This window comes from Populus trichocarpa, chromosome 15 (assembly GCF_000002775.5).
Source record: "Populus trichocarpa isolate Nisqually-1 chromosome 15, P.trichocarpa_v4.1, whole genome shotgun sequence".
Taxonomy (NCBI): Eukaryota; Viridiplantae; Streptophyta; class Magnoliopsida; order Malpighiales; family Salicaceae; genus Populus; species Populus trichocarpa.
Window position 1 is genome coordinate 5565610 of NC_037299.2, and position 23129 is coordinate 5588738.

A 23129-nucleotide genomic window follows, 5' to 3' on the forward strand; every position below is an offset into this window, starting at 1 on the left:
CAGGAGATTAAATTCTGAAAAGACTGTAGGTGTTCAATGAACTCCATCTCTCTATGCCGCGCGAGAGAGCTTTGCTGGTAGGGGCCATGACACAGAAGTAGCAGCTCTCTTTTGACCGACTGTTTTGTTACTAAAACCAAATCCAAATCGAAGACCAAGATCCACAAACAGAATCTTTGATCTGCAGCTAGGGGTTTTTTTCTCTGCTCTGGAGACCCTATTCTTTCACCTGTCAATTTTAGGCTGTGGCTATAGCTACTACATTGATGGCTAAAAACACAGTTGAAATCGAGGTTGCAAATGTTACAATAAAAACAAACCAGAAAAGCTTGAAAAAAAAAAAAGCTTCTCGGCTTTTTGATGTAGGCCATACAAACGCACATTCAACTTTTGGTTACCAAACCCTTAATTAGTAAGTAAATAGCGTGAGTTGATCACCTTAGCAAGCAAAAGACTGGATTCCAATTCCCCCAACCTCCAAAATGAATTACCTCTTAGATAAGTGGACACTAAATCTTCTTAATGTCAAGCAGACTGATTCGGTTGTGTTCTTCTCTGTCGCTACACTTCAAACGGGAAAGAAATGAAGCCTTGACGAAACGCCATGTCTAACCTGTAAACAAGTACACGTATGTGTTCTTGTGCTAACCAAATTTGCAAGTTTTGACCATGAGTACCGGGAACTAGTTTGACTCCAAAAATCATACTCCCATGAACCTTTATTTGGCGCAAAAATTGTTAAGCTCTACAAAAGCGAAGCCAGCTTCATGAAAAATAAGTAGGTTTCTGATAGCATTTGCGCTAATCATATACATGAATCACCAGTTGTGTAATAACAGTGAAGTGACAAAATGTCAATCATGTGCTTCATTGAAAAATCAGGGCGGTTATAACATTTACATCCTTCTAAATGATGAAAGCAGGTATGGATGGGTAGAAAAGGATGAAATGAGGGGGACAGAAAATCTTAAGAGAGGGTATTTTCCCCTTTGTTGGAATGGGAAGCAAGCACATCACAAAAAGCATCTAGGAGGTGTTGTTCATCACATATGGTTATCTTCCCAGCAAAATCCATTTTATTCAGGGTATGGCACGTCAATCCATCCACTTCCCGAGTTATCAAAGTTCTAGTGCACGAACAAAAAAGGTTCTAGTGCACTAACAAAAACCAGGACAAACCCTTCTAGGTCTAAGACGGCAATACATGCCCTAAAAATTCAATTTTTTATTTATTAAAAATTAGTATTTATTTATATTTTGGATCGTTTTGATTGCTGATTTCAAAAGTAATTTTTAATAAATAAAAAATTGAATTTTAATACATTTCAGCACAAAAAACACTTTAAAAACCAACCACAACCACACTCTCAAACAGACACTAACTTTTACAAATAAATTACCATCCGCAATTAAGCATAACTATATCTAAATCATAAATAGTAGGGGTGTTCAAAATAACCGAGAAAACCGATAAAACCGAAGAAAAATTAACCGAAAAAACCAAACCGAAATGAAAAACCGATTAAACCGATTTTCAAAACCATAAATTTTAACAGGTCCGGTTCGGTTTCGGTTTTGAACCAGAAACCGGACCAAACCAAACCGGACCCACTAAACAATTAACAAAAATTTATGGTATAAATAGTTAATTTGCAACCTAACTGGCTAACCCTAATAATTAACATAACCTTCCTACCTCTCACAAAAAAACCGTCTCCTTGTCTAGAAAAATTCCCAATCTTCCTCTCAATCTTCCTTTCCCAGTTTCCTTTCAATTTTCAACTGCACTGCTATCTGTGTTTCAGCGTTTAACAAGCAAAGCCCTGCCTGCCTCCTCTGCTTGGTTCAACTTAAAAATCCTACAAAAGAACCTGCTCCAAAAACTCTCATCATCAACTTTATTAGGCACAACCTCGCCATAAATCTCCCTGATCACCCGATTTTCACTAATAAACCTCTCAATCTCCTCCTTTTTCTCATCAATCACAAAACCCCTTGATTTCCATTTCTCATAATCCTCCTTATCCTCAGGTTCACTACAGTAAGTATCGAAATCACATTGCAATGCACGCACTTGAGCATCAAAACGACTGTACTGTTTACCCAAACTACTTCTATTGATATTAGTATTAGATAAGAGTAAATCACGATCATGATCATGATCAGAGGCTAACATGGAGTCTTTACCTTGAGAAATGATCTGGGCCATTGATTTCCACATGGATTAGGTTTCCCGGTTTTTTGCCAAAAAATCGGATTTAACCGAACCGGACCGGTTCGAACCAGTTTTCGGTCCGGTTCAGTTAATATTTCACAAAATTAAAGTAATTCGGTTCGGTTGGTTTTTTTATTTTAAACCGAACCGTGAACACCCCTAATAAATAGTAACACCAACTACAGAGACCGCGAGTGAGATCAGAGAAATTTGACGGTGTCAGGCTATGGCAGTAGAATCCAATAAAAATAACTTTCACAACCAACACGTTCCAATCCCTTTCTAGTATCATGGATACAGATAATTAATGCATTACCTCAACTAAGTTAGCTCCTAATAAATTTTAAGCCACTGGAACTAAAAAGGAAACAGAACAGGCAAGTCTAAGTCAATGCTTGAAAGCTTCAAAAAATAAAAATCAAGCACAAATTGTTTCAACAGAGATGGGTTTCGATTACATTAATACCCAATTCCTGACATGGACAGACTAAAGATCCAAAAATTCAGAGGGATTCCATCTGAGCAATTTCTACGAGGAAATAGCTAATAACTTCTTACAGCACTAACTGTTAAGTGTCCTATTCTTAATTTTAATTCGAAATTTGGGAACAGAAGTACCTTCTGATGGCTCAGGCTTCGTTTCAATGTTCGTGGCCACTGCTTTGGATTCACTGGGTTGATTTGGTTTCAATGGCACTGTTGCCAACTTAATAGTAGGCTTCTCATTCTTACCTGGCAGCTCCACTGATGTAGCCTTTGCCCCACCACTCAGCAACTTTGTCATCTCCTTTTCTTTCCTTTTCTTCTCTTTCTTCAACAGTTTCCTCTCCAAATATTCAGGATCATCACGGTGCCCCTTGTGATCTTCCCGCTTCCGCTTCTTTTCCTTATCCTTCTTCTTCTCCTTTTCTTTCCCTCGAGAAGAAGATGCCATGATACCCAATGAACCACCATCAGGATTAACTCTTTCAACTGAGAGGGTTTGTAGACTAGCAAACCTTTGTGCATCAGTGTCTACAAGGTTATCTTGCATGACTCTAGGTGATGATGGATCATCAGGCTGAGGGTGCATAGAAACTTTACTTGATTCAGCAGTGCACTGGAGTTCCTTTCCAAAATTGTCACCATCACTTGCTAATTTTGCACTGCCAATGCTAGCACTCATCCGAGAACCATGGTCAAGACACGAGTTGACTTCCTCGAGATTTTGGTAGCTAATACTCACAGCTTCAGTTGAAATCCTCTGGGGTGCATCCACAGAAACAGAGCTGCTGGCCCCACGATCAGTTTCATGGTGCCCACCTTGGGATCTCTCAACATTTTGAATATCAGTCTCCTCAGCTCTACTGGAAGCAGCAGAATGTTTGACTCTGATCTTAACAACTGGCCGTCTGCGCTCATGGCTGTTGGAGATGTTATCTTCTTCCTTTGAAGCTACTGGGATGTCTGTTTCCTTTGAAGCTTCAGGCACAGCTACTTCTTCTGAAGCTTCTTGAATGGCCAGATCCATCTTCTGTCTATGATTGTTGGAAATCGTATCTGGATCATTGGGACCTTCTGGAATGGCCATATCCATCTTATGTTGATCTTTGTTGGAAATTATATCCGCTTCCTTTATAGCCTCTGGAAAGGCAAAATTATCTTGTGCAAGTTTTGGAATCTCCATAGGAGGTTCCAGGGGCTTTGTTTCTGTCACAAGACCTGCAAAAATATTCCTTGGATCACTGCAAGTTTCTGAGTCGCCAATACATAATGTTCTATCCCTGGGAATTCCATAAAGTGTTGCGGCCCTGAAAAGGAACAATTAACGTTAATATATCAAAATTTTATTTCCGATGTAAATGCACCCAACACGTGCACACACATGAATTCTAACAATCAAAATAAGAATAGCTCCACTAAAAAATTTCCCTTGACCAAAATGGAATCTTGAGAACATATTAATGAGGATTTTGAGCTATCATGAACGACAACTACAACCTGGTTGAAAAACTTTGTCCGTGTTTAGTATTGTGGTGAATGATGCTTTTTAAAAGTGTTTTTCGCTTGCAAATGCATCAAAATGATTTTTTTTCAGAATTATTTTTCATTTATGATATCAACACATCAAAACCATTGAAAAACATTAAAAAAAAAATTATTTTGATGTTTTTTCAAGTTAAATGCACTTTTGAAACACGACTAAACACGGTTCTAAATGCAAAAACAAACAGTGTGCATCCCTAGTCATTTACCCAATGATTTTAGACTTCATGGTGTTAATTAAAATGTGGAGTAACCAGCACACTATATTTATCACATAAACAAGTCATTGAGAGAGTTAAATTTATTTTGTGGTTCACTATTCATGGGTTTGGAGTAGATATACCCTCACTTTACTGACTTTGAGATTAAGAATACAAGGGAAGCAATAGGGTGCCTAGCTGACCCTGATGATTTGGTTGGGTTTGGATCCTGGCTGGCAACAATTATGAATCTTTACAAGCCTACTAAAATGAAGTTAGGCTGGGCTGGACAACCCAACCTGTATTGACTTCTATGACTGACAAACCATAACTTGGAAAGGAAGAAATCAGTACTCACCTTCCTGCAAGGATTTGTAAAATGCAGAACAAGTGATGCCGAAGAATGGTATTGTTGAATCCGATATGACCTTCAAGTAGACGAATCAAAGCCAAGAGAGTTGTACACTTGATAGCATCTTCAGAATCAGATTCATCTTGTATCTGACATAACCGCATGGCATGTGCACCAAGTTTTGCCTGCCCTGCAACCAAGTAAAGAAGACCCCTTATAAAACGCAAAAAATAAAGCACAAGGACACCATGGAGATAAATAAAACATGCAAAAGAACCAAAAAAAACTTTTCTTTCTTTTTTTTCCATAAAAATAATGCAGAACCTCTTAATGACGGTTCTTCCTCCAAATATGTGATAAACAATGACAATGCTGCATCCATGCCTTTGCAGTGGAATTCCAGATCAAGGAGTGCTCTACTGGCTTCAATTCGAATTTGCCATATTGTCTTGAAATCCCGAAAAGGTTTAATAAGTTCAAAGACATGATCCTGCAGCAAGTAATGAATGGTATGTATGAATGAAGAAATGTTTAGAAAGCAATCCATGATTCGATTGAATGAGTAGAAAACTTACATGATGAATGGATCCTGAGAGTTTTAATGCAATTTGTGTCAATGTTCGAATACAGCTGATTGTCAAGATCCCATTATAACTCAGCATCAGCCTAGCAAATAACACATTAAGAAATATTCAATCACTAACAAGTATTTTCCAATAAACTACCTATCAGAAAAGACATAAATATATCCCACAAATTAGAAGCCAATGCACCTGTCAAATTGTAAAAGACAGTCAATTCGCTTGAGAAGGGAGGACAGAAAGAGAACAGTCTGCCAGGGGTTAAAGAAGCAACAAGAGTTAAAGCCCTCAGAATTGTATATGAAGGCAGAATGCAAAACTTAACAACATATAGGTATCAAATATCTCTCTACCCAGACATCAAACACAACTTCGATGCCAGATCAACTTATGTATTGAACTTCCAAACTTAGGAAAACCCAACAGTTAACTTTTAAGCCCGGTAGAAAGACAAAGAAATGCAAATGTTGTTGTCATCTGACATAAAGCATCAAATGGAAGCGTAAATGGTAGTCTCAGTCATTCATTATTAATGCATTTGAAATGGACATGCAGCATAGATTTTTTGGCTACGGTGATACATCTTTGGTGTTTGTCATGTGGTAGCAGAATCTATGTTGACATTTTATGTGAAATCAGGGAGAAGGATTGTCACGTTTTATGGCAATACAGTCTGCAAATTTTTGGCATATTTGGTTGGAGAGAAATGCAAGAGTTTTTGCGAATCAATATACTCCTAGAAATTTGATATGTGAGGACACACTTTTGGGTGGTGCTTTAGGGGAGTATCCTTGGCTGATACTCAGCAGGCATGGAGTGCCCTATATGTTTTCTGTTTTGTAGCTTTCTTTCCATGGTGGATAACTTATTCTCCATTTTGACTTGGAATTCTTACACATTTTCATTAATATAATAATTTATTTTTTCTGCAAAAGTGGAGGCATGGAGAAATATAACATAGCTGCTTCTCAGAAGCTCCCACAAGTCCATGACCAAGAATTCCAATCTCATCCTTCCATAACTTTTCTTTTCCTAAGAACTTAATACATTTGTGACTAAAATATAGTGAGAGCCCAAAGAGAGACAAAGCGTTGCGTCAAACACGCTCAAACGAACAAAACAGAACACACCGAGGGATTAAAATAACAGGTACTTAAAAATTTATACAAGGCTGAAAAGTAACACCAGAAATTATGTATTGTCAAGAGTCAACAAATTATAGCATGTGAGAAAATGATGAAAAACCTGTTGCCCAAATTCAAGTTCACCAACTGACTGGACCAGTGCAGCTAACCAGAACACATCAGAGTAAGGATTTCCAGTGTTATCGTTATACTGCCAGACACAACAGAACCAAATCAAATCTGGTTGAACCACTGAGCATATCCAACAAGTAAAGAGAAGAAACAAGAGAAGAACTAAATAACAGGGCACTCAAGACCCCAAAAAGAGCAACTACTATGCATGGATTATACATGGGCTTTCGAAGAAAAATGGCATGCAATATGCTGATATCTAGAGAATTTTGGTGGCGAGATGCAACAAATCAATGCAAACAAGAACATGACATTGGATAGGGCATTTTGCATGCCTGAACTTTAAATACTGATGAAGGAAGAGAAGGCTCTCTAAGTTCAGGCAATCATTGACTGCATACTGACCAAAGAATGGGCTATAAGAACCCCCAGGATTAGCTAGTGGCATTGTTGCACTCCACATTTCCCTCCCCTTGCAATCCTTGCTATAGTATGATTCAAATATAAGAATGCCAAGGTTAGTTTTGGCTAGAGAAGATTACTGTTCAGTGTTATGTTATTTCCATTGACAATTCAAATTGTGATCTGGTCAGACTATCCATTCCTTGGCTTAAATGAAAGAACCTCCAGCGGAGGACAAGCAAGGATACCAACCCACCACACTTTTATTGGTAAACACTACAAAACACACAATAGCCTGTTAACCTCCTGCCCAAGTTTTCACTTGCGATCTATAGCAAGAATCTGCTCATCAATTTTATTGATACACCACTACAAAAGTCAATTGGTAAACATGCTAGCAAATAACAAAAATAACCCCCCCCCCCCAGCTACCATGCACCATCAATCAAGGAAAACCAAATATTTTTTAACAGTTTCTCACATTGCAAATGATAGAGGGTGAAAAAAAAAAGCAAATAGGATTCAAATTGATGCTAAGGAAGACCCTACCTTCAGAAGTTGCAAAATAAATTCAACAGCTTCTCTTGGGCTTTTCTTATCTGCAGCCCTGACCTTAGCAACAGCATGAGGAATTGCCTGAATACAACAAAAACAAATGGATGCTATAAGTCTTCACACGGTGAGGAAAAGTCTAAAAGAAAGTAACCTTACTTTATTTCTGGGGAAAAAGGAAATACTATTGAAAGAAAAATTTGAATTGAAATTTGTTTCTTTTATAAAACAAATATTAGATATAAAAAGAAGCCATTATCAAGAAAAATAAATGAACTCATCAATCAATCATCAGAAATTAAAAGTAAAAAGAACACAGAAATTAAGTTTGGAGAATAACAAGTCATTTTTCAACAACCGAGCATTAAAATAATAATGCACCACATAGAAGTTAAGTTTTGGAGAATAATAAAAAGAACACGTCAATCAATCATCAGTTTTTAAAATAAAAAAAAAGAACACAAGTTAATTTTGGAAAATAAGAAGGCATTCTCAACAACAAAACATTAAAATAATAATGCACCTCAACCTCTCTCAAATAACATGTTACGCAGCATATAGCGAAGATAAGACTATGGTTCTCAAGCCCTAAGATTACAGACCTAACTATAGAGAAATCTAATAAAACTTCTCGGATATTTTTATTAAATCTGAATAATAGTCTTAATCTCTAAAATAAACTAGACATTCCTATTTATATTAGTCTTATAATCCTATCTATGAAAGGATTCCTAATTAAGACTTTAACTAATTAATAAAATTCATCTACCATTAGGATATCTAAATAATAAAATACTAATTAAATTAAAAGTTCTAAACTAAGTAGAAAATAAATAATTAAAATCCAAAATTAACTAGGAAAATAATTAAAACAAGGTTTCATATGAGATGCTTCCGGGTTTCTTTGCGAGTTTCTTTTTAAGCTTGGCCTTGTCAATTATGTAAACAAACCCTTGGGATAATTGTTTTACATCAATCTCCCCCACTTGAGAAAAACTCGTCATCGAGTTGAGTTTAATAACTAGAAAGTACTTGTAAAGGTCAGCAAGATTGAAGGTCTTTGATATGCTCATAATGTCTGAAAGATCAATAACATAAGCATTATCATTGATTTTCTTCACCACCTTGTATAGACCATACTTCTTCATCTTCAGCTTATCATAGATGCCTACTGGAAACCTCTCCTTGAGAAAAGAAAATCATCACCATGTCTCCTTGAAACAATTTAACTTGCCTATGCTTGTTTGTTGTGTGCTTATTTCTAGCAACTAAGTATTCTAGTTTCCTCCTAACCTCTTGATAATAGCTTGCAGCAGTTCAACCAAATTCTTTGCTAACTTGCTAAACCCAGTAGCTTTGAGCAAAGAATGTAGATCGAGTACATGATTGGGAGGCTTTATTTACACAATCTCAAATGGTGTCTTACCAGTAGCACTATGATTGGAATTGTTGTCACCAAATTTTGCCTCGACCAATGCAACATCCCACTATTTAGGCTTATCTCCCAAATGCTATGAATTAGATTGCCCCAAGTTCTGTTTAGAAACTCTGTTTGGTCATTAGTTTGTGGATGAGTAGTGCTATTAAACTTCAAAGGGGAATTAAACATCTTCCACAAAGTTAGCCAAAAATGACTAAGAAACCTTCACACATGATGGATTTTAGACATGATGGATTTTGGAATATCATGTTACCTCAATTATCTCCCTGAAAAATAGTCTAGCAATACTGCTCGCATTCGTAGTCTTCTCACAATGTATAAAATATGTCATCTTTAAATATATATCCATAACAACAAAAGAAAAATCCATTCCTCGCTAGGTTCGTGGAAGACCTAACACAAAATCCATGGAAATATCTCCCCGGATATAATTAGGTATAGGTAAAGGCATGTATAAACTAGGGTTTCGTAATTACCCCTTAGTTGTTTAACAAGTAAAACAGTGTTGAAAAAATTTGTTTGCATTACGCTTGAGCTGAGGCTAGTAATACTCATCCTCCAAAGCCGGCACTGTCTTGTCTCTTCCTCTATGACCTTATAATCCGCCACCATGCAAGTCTCAAATCAATTTATCACATAGGGATTTGCAAGGGATACACAATCGATTACCTTTCATTAAGCAACTATCATGTATATAGAAATCTCCTTTAGCTCGACCATTAAAACACTTCTCCCGTGTCTCCTGAAAATCAGCATCTTCAACGTACAACTCCTTCAGACACTCAAAACCAAAATCTCACTACGAAAAGTGATTAGTTTATACAGGCCTTCACCTAATGAAACTAAACTTCAAAAGGAATGTAATCCACCTGGACATCGTATCCATACTGATTTTCTTTGACAATTCAAAGACCTCAAAGCTTCATGATTTGAATATAAGATAAAAATCTCTGTTAATCAAATAACACTCCTTAATTTTCAAAGCCCTTACCACAACATAAAGTTCTTTATCATAGGTAGTCCACTTCAAGCGAGCTTCATTCAAGTTCTCAATGAAAAGGTTGTAGGATGTTTCTCCTAGGAAAGAACTCCAACGCCCACTCCATATGCACCACATTCAACCTCAAACAACTTGTCAAAGTTGGGTAAAGCAAGCATTGAAGCATTCCATAGCTTATCCTTTATTAAGACAAAACTTTGTTCTTCCTCACCCCCACTAAAACATTCTTTTTTTCAAACATTCAGTGATTAGTGACACAATGCTATTGAAATTCTGAATAAATCTCCAATAGCCAAGCCATAACTCCGCACATTACTAACTATCTTAGGCGTGGGCCAATCACGAATTGCCCTCACTTTCTCCTAGTCAACTTCAACTCCATCAGCTCCTACAACAAAACCCAAGATTAAGGTACACTTTTTCAAGTTGACATCTAACTTATTTTATAGCAGCAATACCTCTAGAACACTCTTTAAGTGCTCAATATGATGTTTCATTATGATCGAACACAAGGATATCATCATAATAAACCACAATGAATTTATTTGTAAAGGTCAAAAAACCTGGTTTATCAGCCTTGTGAATGTGCTCGGTGCATTCGTTAACATTAAAGGCATGACTAACCACTCATACAGCTCATCATTGTCTTGAAAGTTGTTTTCCATTCATCCCTTGGTCGAATCCGAATCTTAAGTCAATCTTCAAAAAAACTATTGCACCACACAACTAATCTAGCATGTCATCCAATCGTGGAATTGAAAACCTGTATTCCATAGTGATTTTGTTAAAGTAACGAATATCAACATACATACATCAACTACCATCCTTTCATGTCAGTAAAGAAGGGACAACACATGGACTTAAACTCTTTTTAATCAGCTCTTTCCTCAACAATTCTTCTATTTTCACCCTTAAGATTTCCCTCTCGTTTGGGCTCATTCCATAATGTGGCAAATTCAAAAGACTAGCCCTTGGTTTTAAGTCAATTTAGTGTTGGACATCTGTTGGCTATCACGCATGAGAGGTATCTTATCTGGTAGCTCATCTGGAATAACTTCCTCAAACTACTGCAATAGAGGCTTAATAGCTTCAAGAACCTCTATTGCCTTGTTGCCTTGTCAACTACTTCAGACAACAAGGACTTCACAATTAAAGCATGTACTTTCTTCATCTCCTTTATATCTGTCTCAATTTTTTACAAAGATTGGGTAATAGTTAGGATTGCTTATCCTCCAGCCTTTCAAACTTGCAGTTGGGAATTTCCATTCAAATGCATCAAAGTAAAATTAATCTCATCCTTAACAAACCTATAGATGTTTTCTCATCCCTCATGCCATGCATTTACATCATAATGTCATGGCCTACCAAACAACAAGTTACAAGCATTCATGTCAACTGCATAACAATAAACTTTACATCTTTTAGTTGCTTTTACCTTTGGTACCTCTTTAATCCAACCTACAGTGCATGGTTTAGGATGTTTTTCAATATTCAAACTCAATTTTAAATGCAAAAAAAAACTTTACATCTTTCAATTTTAAATGCAGTTTCCTTACCAATAATATTCTCATAGCTAATGTGTCAATAGAAAGGCTGAAGTCAAGCATACAACTGTAAATGCTTAAATAGGAATATAAATGCGTAAATGCCTAAATAGGAATATAAATGCTTAAATAGGAAATTTACCTTACTATATTTAGCTTCCCTCTTTGTAATTACTATGTACAGCACAACTTTTTCTATATAATGAAAGCCTAGTCGAAAGGTGAAGGTAATTCAAACAAATCTGTTATGGTATCAGAGCCTCTCTCGTAGAATTCTTAAATCTTAGTCCTTTTTTTTCTCAATCATAGCTTCATGGAAAAGTCAGATAATGTTTGTGTCAGATTTACTGGCAAAAATTATGTTGTTTGGGCATTTCAGTTGGAGATCTTTCTCAAGGGAAAGGAGTTATGGGGCCATATAGATGACAGCAACAAAGGAGACTTGGCTGTTGAGGGATCTGTTGTTGCTAAGGCAGCATGGGCAGCCAAAGATGCACAAATCATGTCCTGGATTCTCAGTTCTATGGAGCCACATCTGATCCTGTCTTTGCGTCCTCATAGATCAGCAAAGACTATGTGGGATCACCTCACACAAGTCTATAACCAAGATAACAATGCTAGGCGTTTTTAGCTTGAGTTGGCTATTGCCAACTATACCCAAGGAGATCTCTCTATTTAAGATTACTATTCTGGATTTTTGACTTTGTGGAATGACTATTCTGATCTTGTTACAGCTAAGATTTATGCAGGAGTGTTGGCAGTGCAGCAAGTCCATAAGATCAGCCAACGAGACCAATTTCTGATGAAATTGCAACCTGAATATGAACCAGTTCGCGCCTCTCTAGTCAATCGTGATCCTGTTCCATCCTTGGATGCTTGTTTTGGAGAACTCTTGCGTGAAGAACAGCGTCTCCATACTCAGACCATTATGGAGCAGACAAGAGTTGTCCCAGTTGCTTACAGAAAAGGGAAAGGCCATGATATAAGCAAGACACAATGCTATAATTGTAAGAAGTATGGCCATATTGCACCTCATTGTCCAAATAAGTTTTGCAACTACTGCAAACAGCCAGGACACATTATTAAAGAATGTTCTATTCGACATCCACGCCTCAACAAAGCTTATCACACTACTGTTACCACTGCTGGTCCTTCTGCTCCACAGACTCTTGCTGGCTCACCTATCTCACAGCCTCCAACAAATTTATTAACCAGAGAGATGGTGCAAGAAATGATTGTGAGTGCTTTCTCCACACTTGGTCTTCAAGGTACTGGTTCTTCAACTCCTTGGATCTTAGATTCAGGTGCTTCCAATCACATGACAAACTCCTTTGGTGGCTTAAGTAATATCCGAAAATATTGTGGATCCTCACATATTCAAACAGCTAATGGCAATGCTCTTCTCATTGTAGCTGTTGGTGATATACCTCCTTTAAAGGATATTTTTGTCTCACCTAAGCTTGCTGTAAATCTAGCTTTTGTAGGTCAGTTGGTGGACAATAACTGTGATGTATACTTTTCTAAACATGGCTGTATTGTACAGGACCAGATGTCGGGACAGCTGATAGCGAAGGGGCCTCCTAAGCACGGACGTCTATTTTTCATCCATTTTCATGTTCCATGCACCTTGGTTCCTTCCTCTATTTTATCTCTCTTTTGTACTGCACCTAAAGTGTCTAATGAAGTTTGGCATAAGCGTCTTGGTCATCCAAATCCTAGAATTCTCTCCCATCTGTTGAAATCTGGATTAATAAACAATACATTGCATTCCTCTTCCAGTATGTTCCTTGATTGTGTCACATGTAAGCTTGGCAAAAGTAAAATATTACCCTTTCCCTCTGAAGGCAGCAGAGCCACAAACCTGTTTAAGATAGTTCATAGTGATGTCTGGGGAATTAGTCCTATCCTTTCTCATGCAGGATACAAATATTTTGTAACCTTTATAGATGACTACAGCCGTTATACATGGGTTTATTTCTTGCGGAACAAATCAGAAGTTTTCTCTATGTTCAAGCTGTTCCTGGTACTGGATAACACTCAATTTTCTGCCACTGTTAAAACTCTTAGATCAGATTCGGGAGGGGAGTATATGTCTAATGATTTCCAATCTTTCTTGCAATCTAACGGTATCATTTCTCAACGCTCATGTTCCTATACTCCTCAGTAAAACGGAGTAGCGGAACGCAAGAATCGCCATCTCTTGGATGTGGTCCGTACCTTGCTCATTGAAACTTCTGTTCCTCCTAAGTTTTGGGTAGAAGCACTCATTACAGCAACTTATCTAATCAATAGACTTCCTTCACAAGTCTTGGGTCTAGAGTCTCCATATTTTCGGCTTCATCATTGCCATCCTATATACACCAATCTTCACACCTTTAGGTGTGTATGTTTCATGCATCTTCAAACAGATCTGTTATGATGTCATCAATAATAAGGTCAAAAAGCTTATGTATTGTGCACTTAGTACCAAAAACTTGTGTCATGTCTCATCAACTTTTGGTGTCAGCAGCAATCGTCTCACCACATAGGCTTGACCATCATCATCCTCCTACTCACCCTCACCATCAGGTTCACATCACTCTTTCGAATACAATTTTATACCTTCTCTACCCTTTCAATCCTCACATTCAACCATGTTCATAGGCCTCCTGAGAGAACATACATCGGATATATTCTCTTCCTGATTGCATCTATGACACTTTATTGGAAGTGGCTTAGCATGGGGATTATCTCTCTTTTGGTTATCCATGTTAGGAATTGCTTGTGTCCTATTTTATCATAGCCAGAGCCAACAATAGCTTGCTTGGATTGACTATTTGTCTTACCCTTCACAACACCATTAAATCAAGGCTTTACAATAGGAACCCTCTTTTGATAATCAAATCTCATATCAGTTTCATCTTGCATCAACATCTTTTCCATTAAATCCATATTTCATGCATCAGTAACATTCAACAGCATTTGAAGCTCAATTTTATTTCCAATGGCAGGTTTCAGCCCCTCTACCTATCTAGCAACATCTTGCCTATCAGTTTCATGCAGATTATTTCGCTCAACTAAGTGCAAAAATTACATTGTATATTCTTACACAGTTCGGTAACCTTAGGAACACCTCTAATACTTATGGATCAAAAGTTAATCATACATATTAAAATCTACCTCTCAACAATTGCTTCATCCGCTCCCAAGTCTCAACAGGTCTTCTACCCTCTCACCTCCAAGAGGTTATCCCACCAAACTAATGCCCCATGCTTCAATTTAAACCCTGCAATTTTTATCATTCTCAAATCTAAAATTTCCTTATATTCATAAAACCGATCACGTGTAGCTAACCACTCTACTCCTAAATCACCACCAAAAGAAGAAATCTCAACTTTCATACAGTAGTCTTGATCATACATATTATTTCTAGCAACCTTCATCTCAATCTTCTTCATCAAATGAATACCAAAATTCATATTGACCACGACGATTTGCACGAAATAGTTCAGGTACAGGTTGGTCGCGAGCATCATCCTTGGAGTGTGCCTCTCTTCTGCACTGGTTCATGTTTACACGCAGCCCTAATACCTTGAGCATGGTTGTAAGGTCATCAAATATGGCGTTGATGTCACCAAACTCAATTTGCACTTGCACCTCTAACGCTGATATTGTTACCGAATGGCAATCTAACTAATCCTAAAAGGCTTGCATCCCCTAATCATTGTTACGGAGATGGTTGCCTCCAATGATTCTCTTCACGGTTCGCCATTGATCCAAATGTTGATCCGCTCTAATACCACTTGACACGGCGTATGGCAAAGATAAAACTAGAGTTCTCAAGCCCCAAGGTTATAGACCTAACTATAGAGAAATCTAGAGACAATTCTCAAGTATTTTTATTAAATCTAAATAATAGTCTTAATCTCTATAAAATAAACTAGACATCCCTATTTGTATTAGTCCTAAAATCATCTATAGGAAAGGATTCCAAATTAAAACTTACATAATTAATAAAATTCATCTAGTATTAGAATTCCTAAATACTAAAAAACTAATTAAATTAAAAATCATGAGTTAAATAGAAAACTAATAATTAAAACATGCAAACAATAACTTCAAGCTTCATATGAGATACTTCCAGGTTTCTTTGCAGATTTCTTTTCAGGTCTATAAACTCTTGGGGTAATTGTTCGACTTCACATTTGTTGCAATAGTGCTAACTTGTGCATGCTTGCCTCAAAAAAAGAAAAAAGAAAATTCAATATAGAATCTTAAATTGATGATGCCAATATAAAAAGCAGTGTTTTCTATTTGATTTTCTAAGTTGGGGTCAATTCTGTAATTTTAAGATCTTCAGAAGTCATTATGTAATTTCATTTTCAGTAAGGTATTTTTGTGGTCTTAAAAGAATTGGCCAGTGCACTACTTCACCATTACAGTACTAGCTAGCACCACTCAAGGTACTCTCCTAGGTGCGCATCTTTAAGGCACCTCCTTTATTGGGATATATTGGATTATAGGTTATGATCCCATATTTTGATATATGACGGAGTCGTATACGAGGATTGCAGCTTCTCTTATTTGTGATGCTTTAGAATTCCTAGGAGTGATTTCTAAGAACCTTGTTGTGGTGCTAGGTATTTCTTTTATGTAGTTCTTGATTTTGTTTACTTCCCAGAACATAACCTAGCCTAACTGCCTAACCTATAAAAAATTCCCAAGCTTCCAAATCACCAAGACAACTATAACTTGTATACCTTTAGTTATTTAGGTGTTGTATTCAAAGATTCCTGCATCACACGCACACATCAAATCTGACACAAACTCAATACATATCCTACCTCATTGCATTACCTCAAGAACAAAGTACTCGGGAAAATCATGAAAGTCATTTGGCCTGGCAAGGCAGGAGACAAAATCAGTTAAGAAGGTGTTATTCCAGCATGCTTGCCAAAAGTCAGACCACAAGAGTTAAGAATCTCACTTGGGGAGTCCAATAGCTGCATCAAACCTTCGACTTTTGTAAAATTTCACCAAATGGAGTAAGCCAGCCCAATCATTTTCCTGTTAATCCATAAAAATAAAAAATAAAAAAAACACTTCACCCAACTACCTTAAAACAATCATGCAAAATATGTCTTTATGATCCCTAAGTTCAAGAAAGTTCAGGTGGTGAATCGAAATGCATCTTTACAAGAAACATATTTAGGTTGCTACTAAAAAGTGTTTCTGATTATGGGATTTAAATTTAGTACAATAAATAAAGTGTGTTTGAATTTAAGAACAGAAGCAAACACCAAACTAGGGAGAGAAAAAAACACACCCTCTTTGCAAATAAGCTCGGAATATGTTCCATTAATGATAAAAAGTTCTTGATATGTATACAAGGAGCGTGGAAAGTGGCTACAGTACCTCAGAAGCAGTATTAGCCAATGCAAATGCAGTCTCAATTCGAACTCTCCAGAAGGCCTTGTCAGAACAAAACAGCATTGAACTTTTCACATTCCATTCAAAACATGAATCAAAATCAAGCATGAGAGAGAGCAAAACCTTGGTGTCGTTGAGGAAATTATTCATAGCATTTGTAACAGAAAAGGAAAGTTGTGGTAAAGTTTTTAATGCTGCAATTGCTTGCGCCTGTGCAACAACATCTTCATCCCTCTCTAATTGATTGATCTGATTTACATTACCAACTTTTACAAGGTTATTTACCAATTGATATACAAAGCAGCTGCTACAAGAGAATTTTATGGAGCAACAAGAAAAGCAACAGAATCAAGTAGAAATGTTCAAAACAAATTAATACAAGCACAAAAGTAACTCATATAAATGACTTCATGCTTAGGGCAATCATCTTGTATCCTACAAAAATAAATTTTACATTTTACTATTTACAGATAAAATGGGTATATATAGTTCCTCACATGTGCATAAGCATCAATCATGTGATAAACTATCAAGACTTCTCACCACATCTATTACTCAACTGAAAAAGGATCCAATCTATATTTATGAAAGTTGTTGAGTGTGGCTATATGATTGACAAGTGACATTATGACGTGAGAGTTTAGATTTGTGGTTGCTTCCTTTATATGACACATGAAAGTTTGAATTTGTGATGGATCGATAGCATACTGGTTATTTATGAGACTTTTAAGAACAATTTTATTGTATGCTCTTGTAATAAACCTTATAGTATGTGTTTTATAAGATAATCTTTTCAAGATGGGATAATGTCTTAATTTTGATATGCAAATTTCAAATGTCATATGAGAATGAGTTGACTTATTGTATGAAGATTTCACGTACAATGTCTAAATTCTAAAAATGTTTTTCAAATATTCAAATAATATTAAAAAAAAAAAAACAATCAAAAGTAATTAAAAAAATAACATTATTACAGTATTAACACATTTTTTCAGGTAAATTTTAAAATATTACAAGAAAATTACTTAAATGTTTTAAGTAATATTAATATTAGATATAATTGTATGTAACCACAATGATTTGGAAACCAAAAGGATACTCTTTTTTAAGGATGCTTTATGAGAACACTAGGTTCTTAAACCAGTTACTTCGATGATATCTAGTAGAATTCTATTTTCTTTTAAATTCTTATATACCATTGGACTTCATAATACCTTATGAAAGATATTTTTTTCTGAAAAGACAAATAATTTATAAAAAATAGACTTCAATATCTAAGCAAATTTCGTATTAGACAATTAGGTATGTTCCTAATTTGATAATATTTTAGAGAGAACTGATTGGAATTGATAGTTTTAGGATTATAACTCCTGGTTTCATAAATTAGTTGTATGTGTTTTGCATAACAGAATTCAATATAAACTACTCACATTAATTAGTATTAATTTAATGCATGATAATAGCCTAACATTATTTCTCTACAACATTTTTATTTTATATACTGAACTTTTTTTTCCTATTAAACAATATCTGCATGAACCAGGGCGTGAGCCATTATCCTGACATTGCATATCCTGTTAGCATTGTGAGCCAATTCATGTCTTCCCCACGAACCACCCATTGGGCAACCTTGGAACAAATTTTGTGTTATCTTAAAGGAGCTCCAGGGCGTGGTATATGGTATAGAAATCATGGTCATGCTCATATTGAATGCTTCTCAAATGCAGATTGGGCAGGTTCTAAAATTGATAGAACATCTACTACGGGTTATTGTGTTTTTGTTGAGGGAAACTTGGTGTCATGGAAAAGTAAGAAGCAAAATGTAGTCTAGTGCTAAATCAGAATATAGAGCCATGGCACAATCCACGTGTGAACTTTTATGGATACAGCAGTTGCTTAATGAGATTGGTCTTGGTAGTTCACTACCTATGAAGTTATGGTGCGACAATCAAGCTGCTCTTCACATTGCATCAAATCCAGTTTTTCATGAAAGGACTAAGCATATTGAAATTGATTGTCACTTTATCCGTGAGAAAATTCAGCAAAATTTGATCTCTACCAGTCATGTCAAAACTACGGGGCAATTGGGTGATATCGAGCAGTCCTAGGATTGAATATATTTGTAACAAGCTGGGCATGATTAACATATATGCTCCAGCTTGAGGGGGAGTGTTGTAAATATAGTAAATCAATTACAGGATTGATTATTGTTCTAAATAGAGTAAGTCAACTATAGGGCTGTCAGTTATAGGGCTGATTGCAGGGCTGATTTATATGCATTCAATTATAGCTTGATTCTAGGGATTTAGATTAATCCTAGACCTGTATATATACATATTGTACTCATGCATTAAGAATAAAAGAAATATCATTTTCATACTCTAATAATTCTACAATAGCAAAATGAAATTCATTTGCTTAAATCTATCAACTCACATTGACCACCATCAATTACCTATACTTATAATATGCAAATACATGCGACATTTCTACTAAAAGAGCCAGAACATCTTACCCACATCTGTATAGGCTGATTAAAATGAATTTCAGCAAGATATTCCATTTCTGGGTCTGCCCTAATCCATGACAACGGGGATTCCAAACTGAAAGGAGAAGAAATGAACACAGTTAAAAATATATGAACTACGTCCATCAAGAAGAATGCCCATCAAGTAATAATATACCTGGAGCGCATATCTGAAGCAGGTACATCACCATTTTCATCAAAGCCATCAGGTTTTGAACTCTTTTTAGGTTTTTGGAAACGTCTGGCTGCAAGCTTTGAATGGCACTGTATTTCCAATAGCTGCCACATTTCTCCAGCCAAAGGTAGAACCGGATGGTCATACATGCCATCAAGTTCATAAACTCTGATACTCATCATCCCTGGCCATCCAATATCACCCTCCCGGTTTTCAGAATCAAGGTTAAGGAAAGATGCATTTGCATCAGGTGCAGCTGTAAACTCTCGAAGCACCGCCAATTCAACCATATTTTTCCTTTTGTTATAAGAGAACCCCATCCTTTAAAAACAAATCCAAAAAAAGAGGCACATTTAAGTAAAAAAAAAATAAAACACCTTACATGCAGATAGGTATTTGGAATTGCACTATTCGCAAGACAAACCATACAATTCAAGACAGTTTGCACTTAGTGTATTGTACAATTGAATCAAATCACCAAATCAGACATTGATAAGGCAATGCAGGCAGGAAATGAAAGTTAATTGATCGCAATAACGGGAAGAGATAACCAGGAAAAAAATCATGAGTTTCTGAATGGCGGCTCCAAGTCATCAGAAGAAATAGAGTAGAGTTAAAGTATAGAGAGGAAGCAGATTGCATGAAAGAAACATGAACCCAACCCCCTGCTTGAGAGAACTTGATATCATTCAGTGAAAAAAGAAGATGAATGTTGTGCGGGAGACAAAAAGAGGTCGTTAACAGTGGGGGGTAAACAGAACAGATGCTAACAATATTTTTGTATTATAACTGAAAGGCTTAATATTTCAACAACTTAGAAATTAGCTTTTGGATGCATTATGCACTAAAGTATCAATGAACAATGTCTTAAGTCGTTAAGTATTTGCTGAATTTTATCAACCAAGTGATTATAGAGGAAGTGATGCATGTTTTGATCATGTTTTCTTCATTTTACAAGTGTAACATGTCATCTATCATTTCTAATGTATTTTTCAATTGTCTCTCAATCTTTCAATTCACGATGTGAAACAAATTATGATTCTATAAATGAGCTTTCCAATTCAAGAGTTGAATCATGGTTTGCCAATAGACAAGCAATATGTAGATCACAAACCATATACCTTAGCACTGGACATCCACAAGAGCAGACCCATCGCAGGAAAAATTCTTTCACAAATGGGCGCTCAAGATTTCCAACCTTAGTAGCGAAGTGCCGGAACTGCATCTCACAATAAATGAAATTAAAATAGAATGAACAATATGGTAGCAAAAATCTGCAAAATTCACAAGAGTAACATATAAAATGTAAATACACTATGCAGCAAAAATTAATAGATTATTTACCTTAGGAAAAAAAAAGTTTCAAAATATGTAGTTAGGCAAATTGTGAACCTACACTATAATCCTTTCTTTCTTCTCTTCACTAATTTGTTAGCTTTACAGTTAAAAGAAGTATTACTTGTAATAAGAAGAGGAGCAACGTACACATCCTGAAACTAAAATCAAATACATCTTTCTAGTAAACAAGCACAATTATTCTATAATTCAATCAAATACTTTTGAGGCAAAGTATATGCATGTATACCATCTAAAAAATGACCTTTTCAGTTGGACTTCAGCATTAGGTGAACTAATAACCAAGGATAATGTGATAAAATGACTGTAGCAGTTGAGAAATGTTGTTTTTGTTGATACAATTCAAGACAGTGAATCACTCGCTTCTGCATTGTACAGTTGCTAGTAAAGAGTGTTGTTTGGTTTCTTACTCTCTGTCAATTGGATTATACTCAGGCTGACTCAAAATTCTGTCGTGCTGGTAAGGAATGTTCGATAAGCAAAGAGATGTGCCACACAAAAAACTATTATGCTGTATTGTATATGAACTATCTGGTTTGAGGCAGATGAAAGTCTTTCTAAAAGGTTTAAATCTCCATATCCAAAGGTTTGAAAAACAATTTTCACATCATTAATGGATTGGCTTCTTCAATACATTGATTCTTATCCTATTGAAATTTTACAGAAAGCCTGAATTTTTAAAGCTAAATTCCTTTGCTATCTGGAGGCATCTATTGTTTACTCCAGTATACTTCAGCTTTCTAACCTATCATTATTTAAAGAAAAAGGTTGAACATATGCGTTGCGCACTACTGTAGTAGTAATTACTAAAATATAGAGTAAATCCTCAAAATGGAAAATTTGGAATAGAATAACTATGGCAAAACATAATCACCTCCTTTGTACTGAGTGATCTGACAGGGATTGTATCTCGAGCCCGGGAAATAACCTTTTGCAAAATCTGCATTTCAAAATAAACAAAAATATGGATAATGGAATCAGTAAAAAAAAAAAAAATCACACTCCATAAATAACCAATGCCATACATTTTTCAAGAAATCTCTACAAAAATTGATATCAATGAAAACACAAAGCATCACTTTTGAGTTCAAGTCATCCATCTATAAACAATAAAAGTCGGGTGATATGCCACAAAACATTCATGTATCAACCTAAAGTGCAAGCAGCTAGATCTTTACCTTGCGGAAAAACTCTGGACCCATTTGCTTTTCCAGCATTTGCAATATTGCCACCTATTGAAAATCAACCAGTCAGCCTTAAGGAATGCATATGAAAGTTCCTTATTTAAACAAAATATGGAAACAAACTTACAGACTTCCAAGATCTTATTTTCCCATAAAGACCAATTTTATGGGTTCCATGCAATTCCTTGCAAGAAGCAGAGAAGCTCAAAGCTGTCGCACCACTATCATCTACCTTGCAAACAGCACAATTAGCCTGCACATCCAGAATATAATGTTCACTTGCATCTTTAAAAATGAAAAATAAACATCGACAATCAACATTTTGCAGTTTATATCATTAGGAGAAGACAGGTTGTAATTAAGATGAAAGAAGAATTTAGAATAAACGGAAAGCAAAACAAGTTCTAAAGCATGAGAGAAGTGAAGAACATGCCTATCAAAAGAGACAAATCTTCCAACAGTCTCATTCTAGATCAAATATCATGAGGGAATGAGAAAATTCTTCTACCTTAGTTATGCGGTTATTTTTTATATTTATGGAATATGGAAGGCCTCGGTTATGTGGGTAATTTTGATATTTATGGAATATGGAAGGCTGAGATAGGATTTTTAGTTAATAAAGAGCTGAAAAATGAAAACACCAAAAGGGAGATACAACATTAAAAGTATTAGGATTTCTAAATAGTAAAATACTAATTCAATTAAAAGACTTAAGCTAACTAGGAAATATTAAAGCATCAAACCATGAGATATGGAAAAGCCTCTCTAGACCATTACACATATTGTGCTTAAAGAATTTGTTGTTTTGATAAATGATAATACCCAGACTCAAAGAATCCATGCTCACTAATGACACATCATACCACCATATAAGAATTGCCTGAGTCCATGCAAACAATACATGTATGAG

The 23129-nt window shown here is 35.9% G+C and overlaps 1 protein-coding gene across 2 annotated transcripts in view; it reads right to left on the minus strand.

Moving 5' to 3' along the window:
• Positions 1–2599: 2599 nt before the first annotated feature.
• The window catches only part of LOC18105528 (transcription initiation factor TFIID subunit 2), a 31776-nt gene continuing 11246 nt past the window's right edge, over positions 2600–23129 (minus strand). For both annotated transcript variants that reach the window (XM_024586988.2, XM_024586989.2), the window contains 17 exons: positions 22347–22472; positions 22214–22267; positions 21910–21975; positions 20801–20898; positions 19662–20000; positions 19493–19580; positions 17101–17226; positions 16963–17019; positions 16535–16614; positions 16405–16447; positions 7581–7667; positions 6619–6708; positions 5566–5624; positions 5368–5458; positions 5117–5282; positions 4799–4982; positions 2600–4005 (listed from right to left, as the gene is read on the minus strand). In XM_024586988.2, coding sequence (XP_024442756.1) covers positions 2778–4005; positions 4799–4982; positions 5117–5282; positions 5368–5458; positions 5566–5624; positions 6619–6708; positions 7581–7667; positions 16405–16447; positions 16535–16614; positions 16963–17019; positions 17101–17226; positions 19493–19580; positions 19662–20000; positions 20801–20898; positions 21910–21975; positions 22214–22267; positions 22347–22472 — 2982 coding nt within the window. In that variant the 3' untranslated portion in view covers positions 2600–2777. The remainder of the gene's footprint in view (positions 4006–4798; positions 4983–5116; positions 5283–5367; positions 5459–5565; positions 5625–6618; positions 6709–7580; positions 7668–16404; positions 16448–16534; positions 16615–16962; positions 17020–17100; positions 17227–19492; positions 19581–19661; positions 20001–20800; positions 20899–21909; positions 21976–22213; positions 22268–22346; positions 22473–23129) is intronic.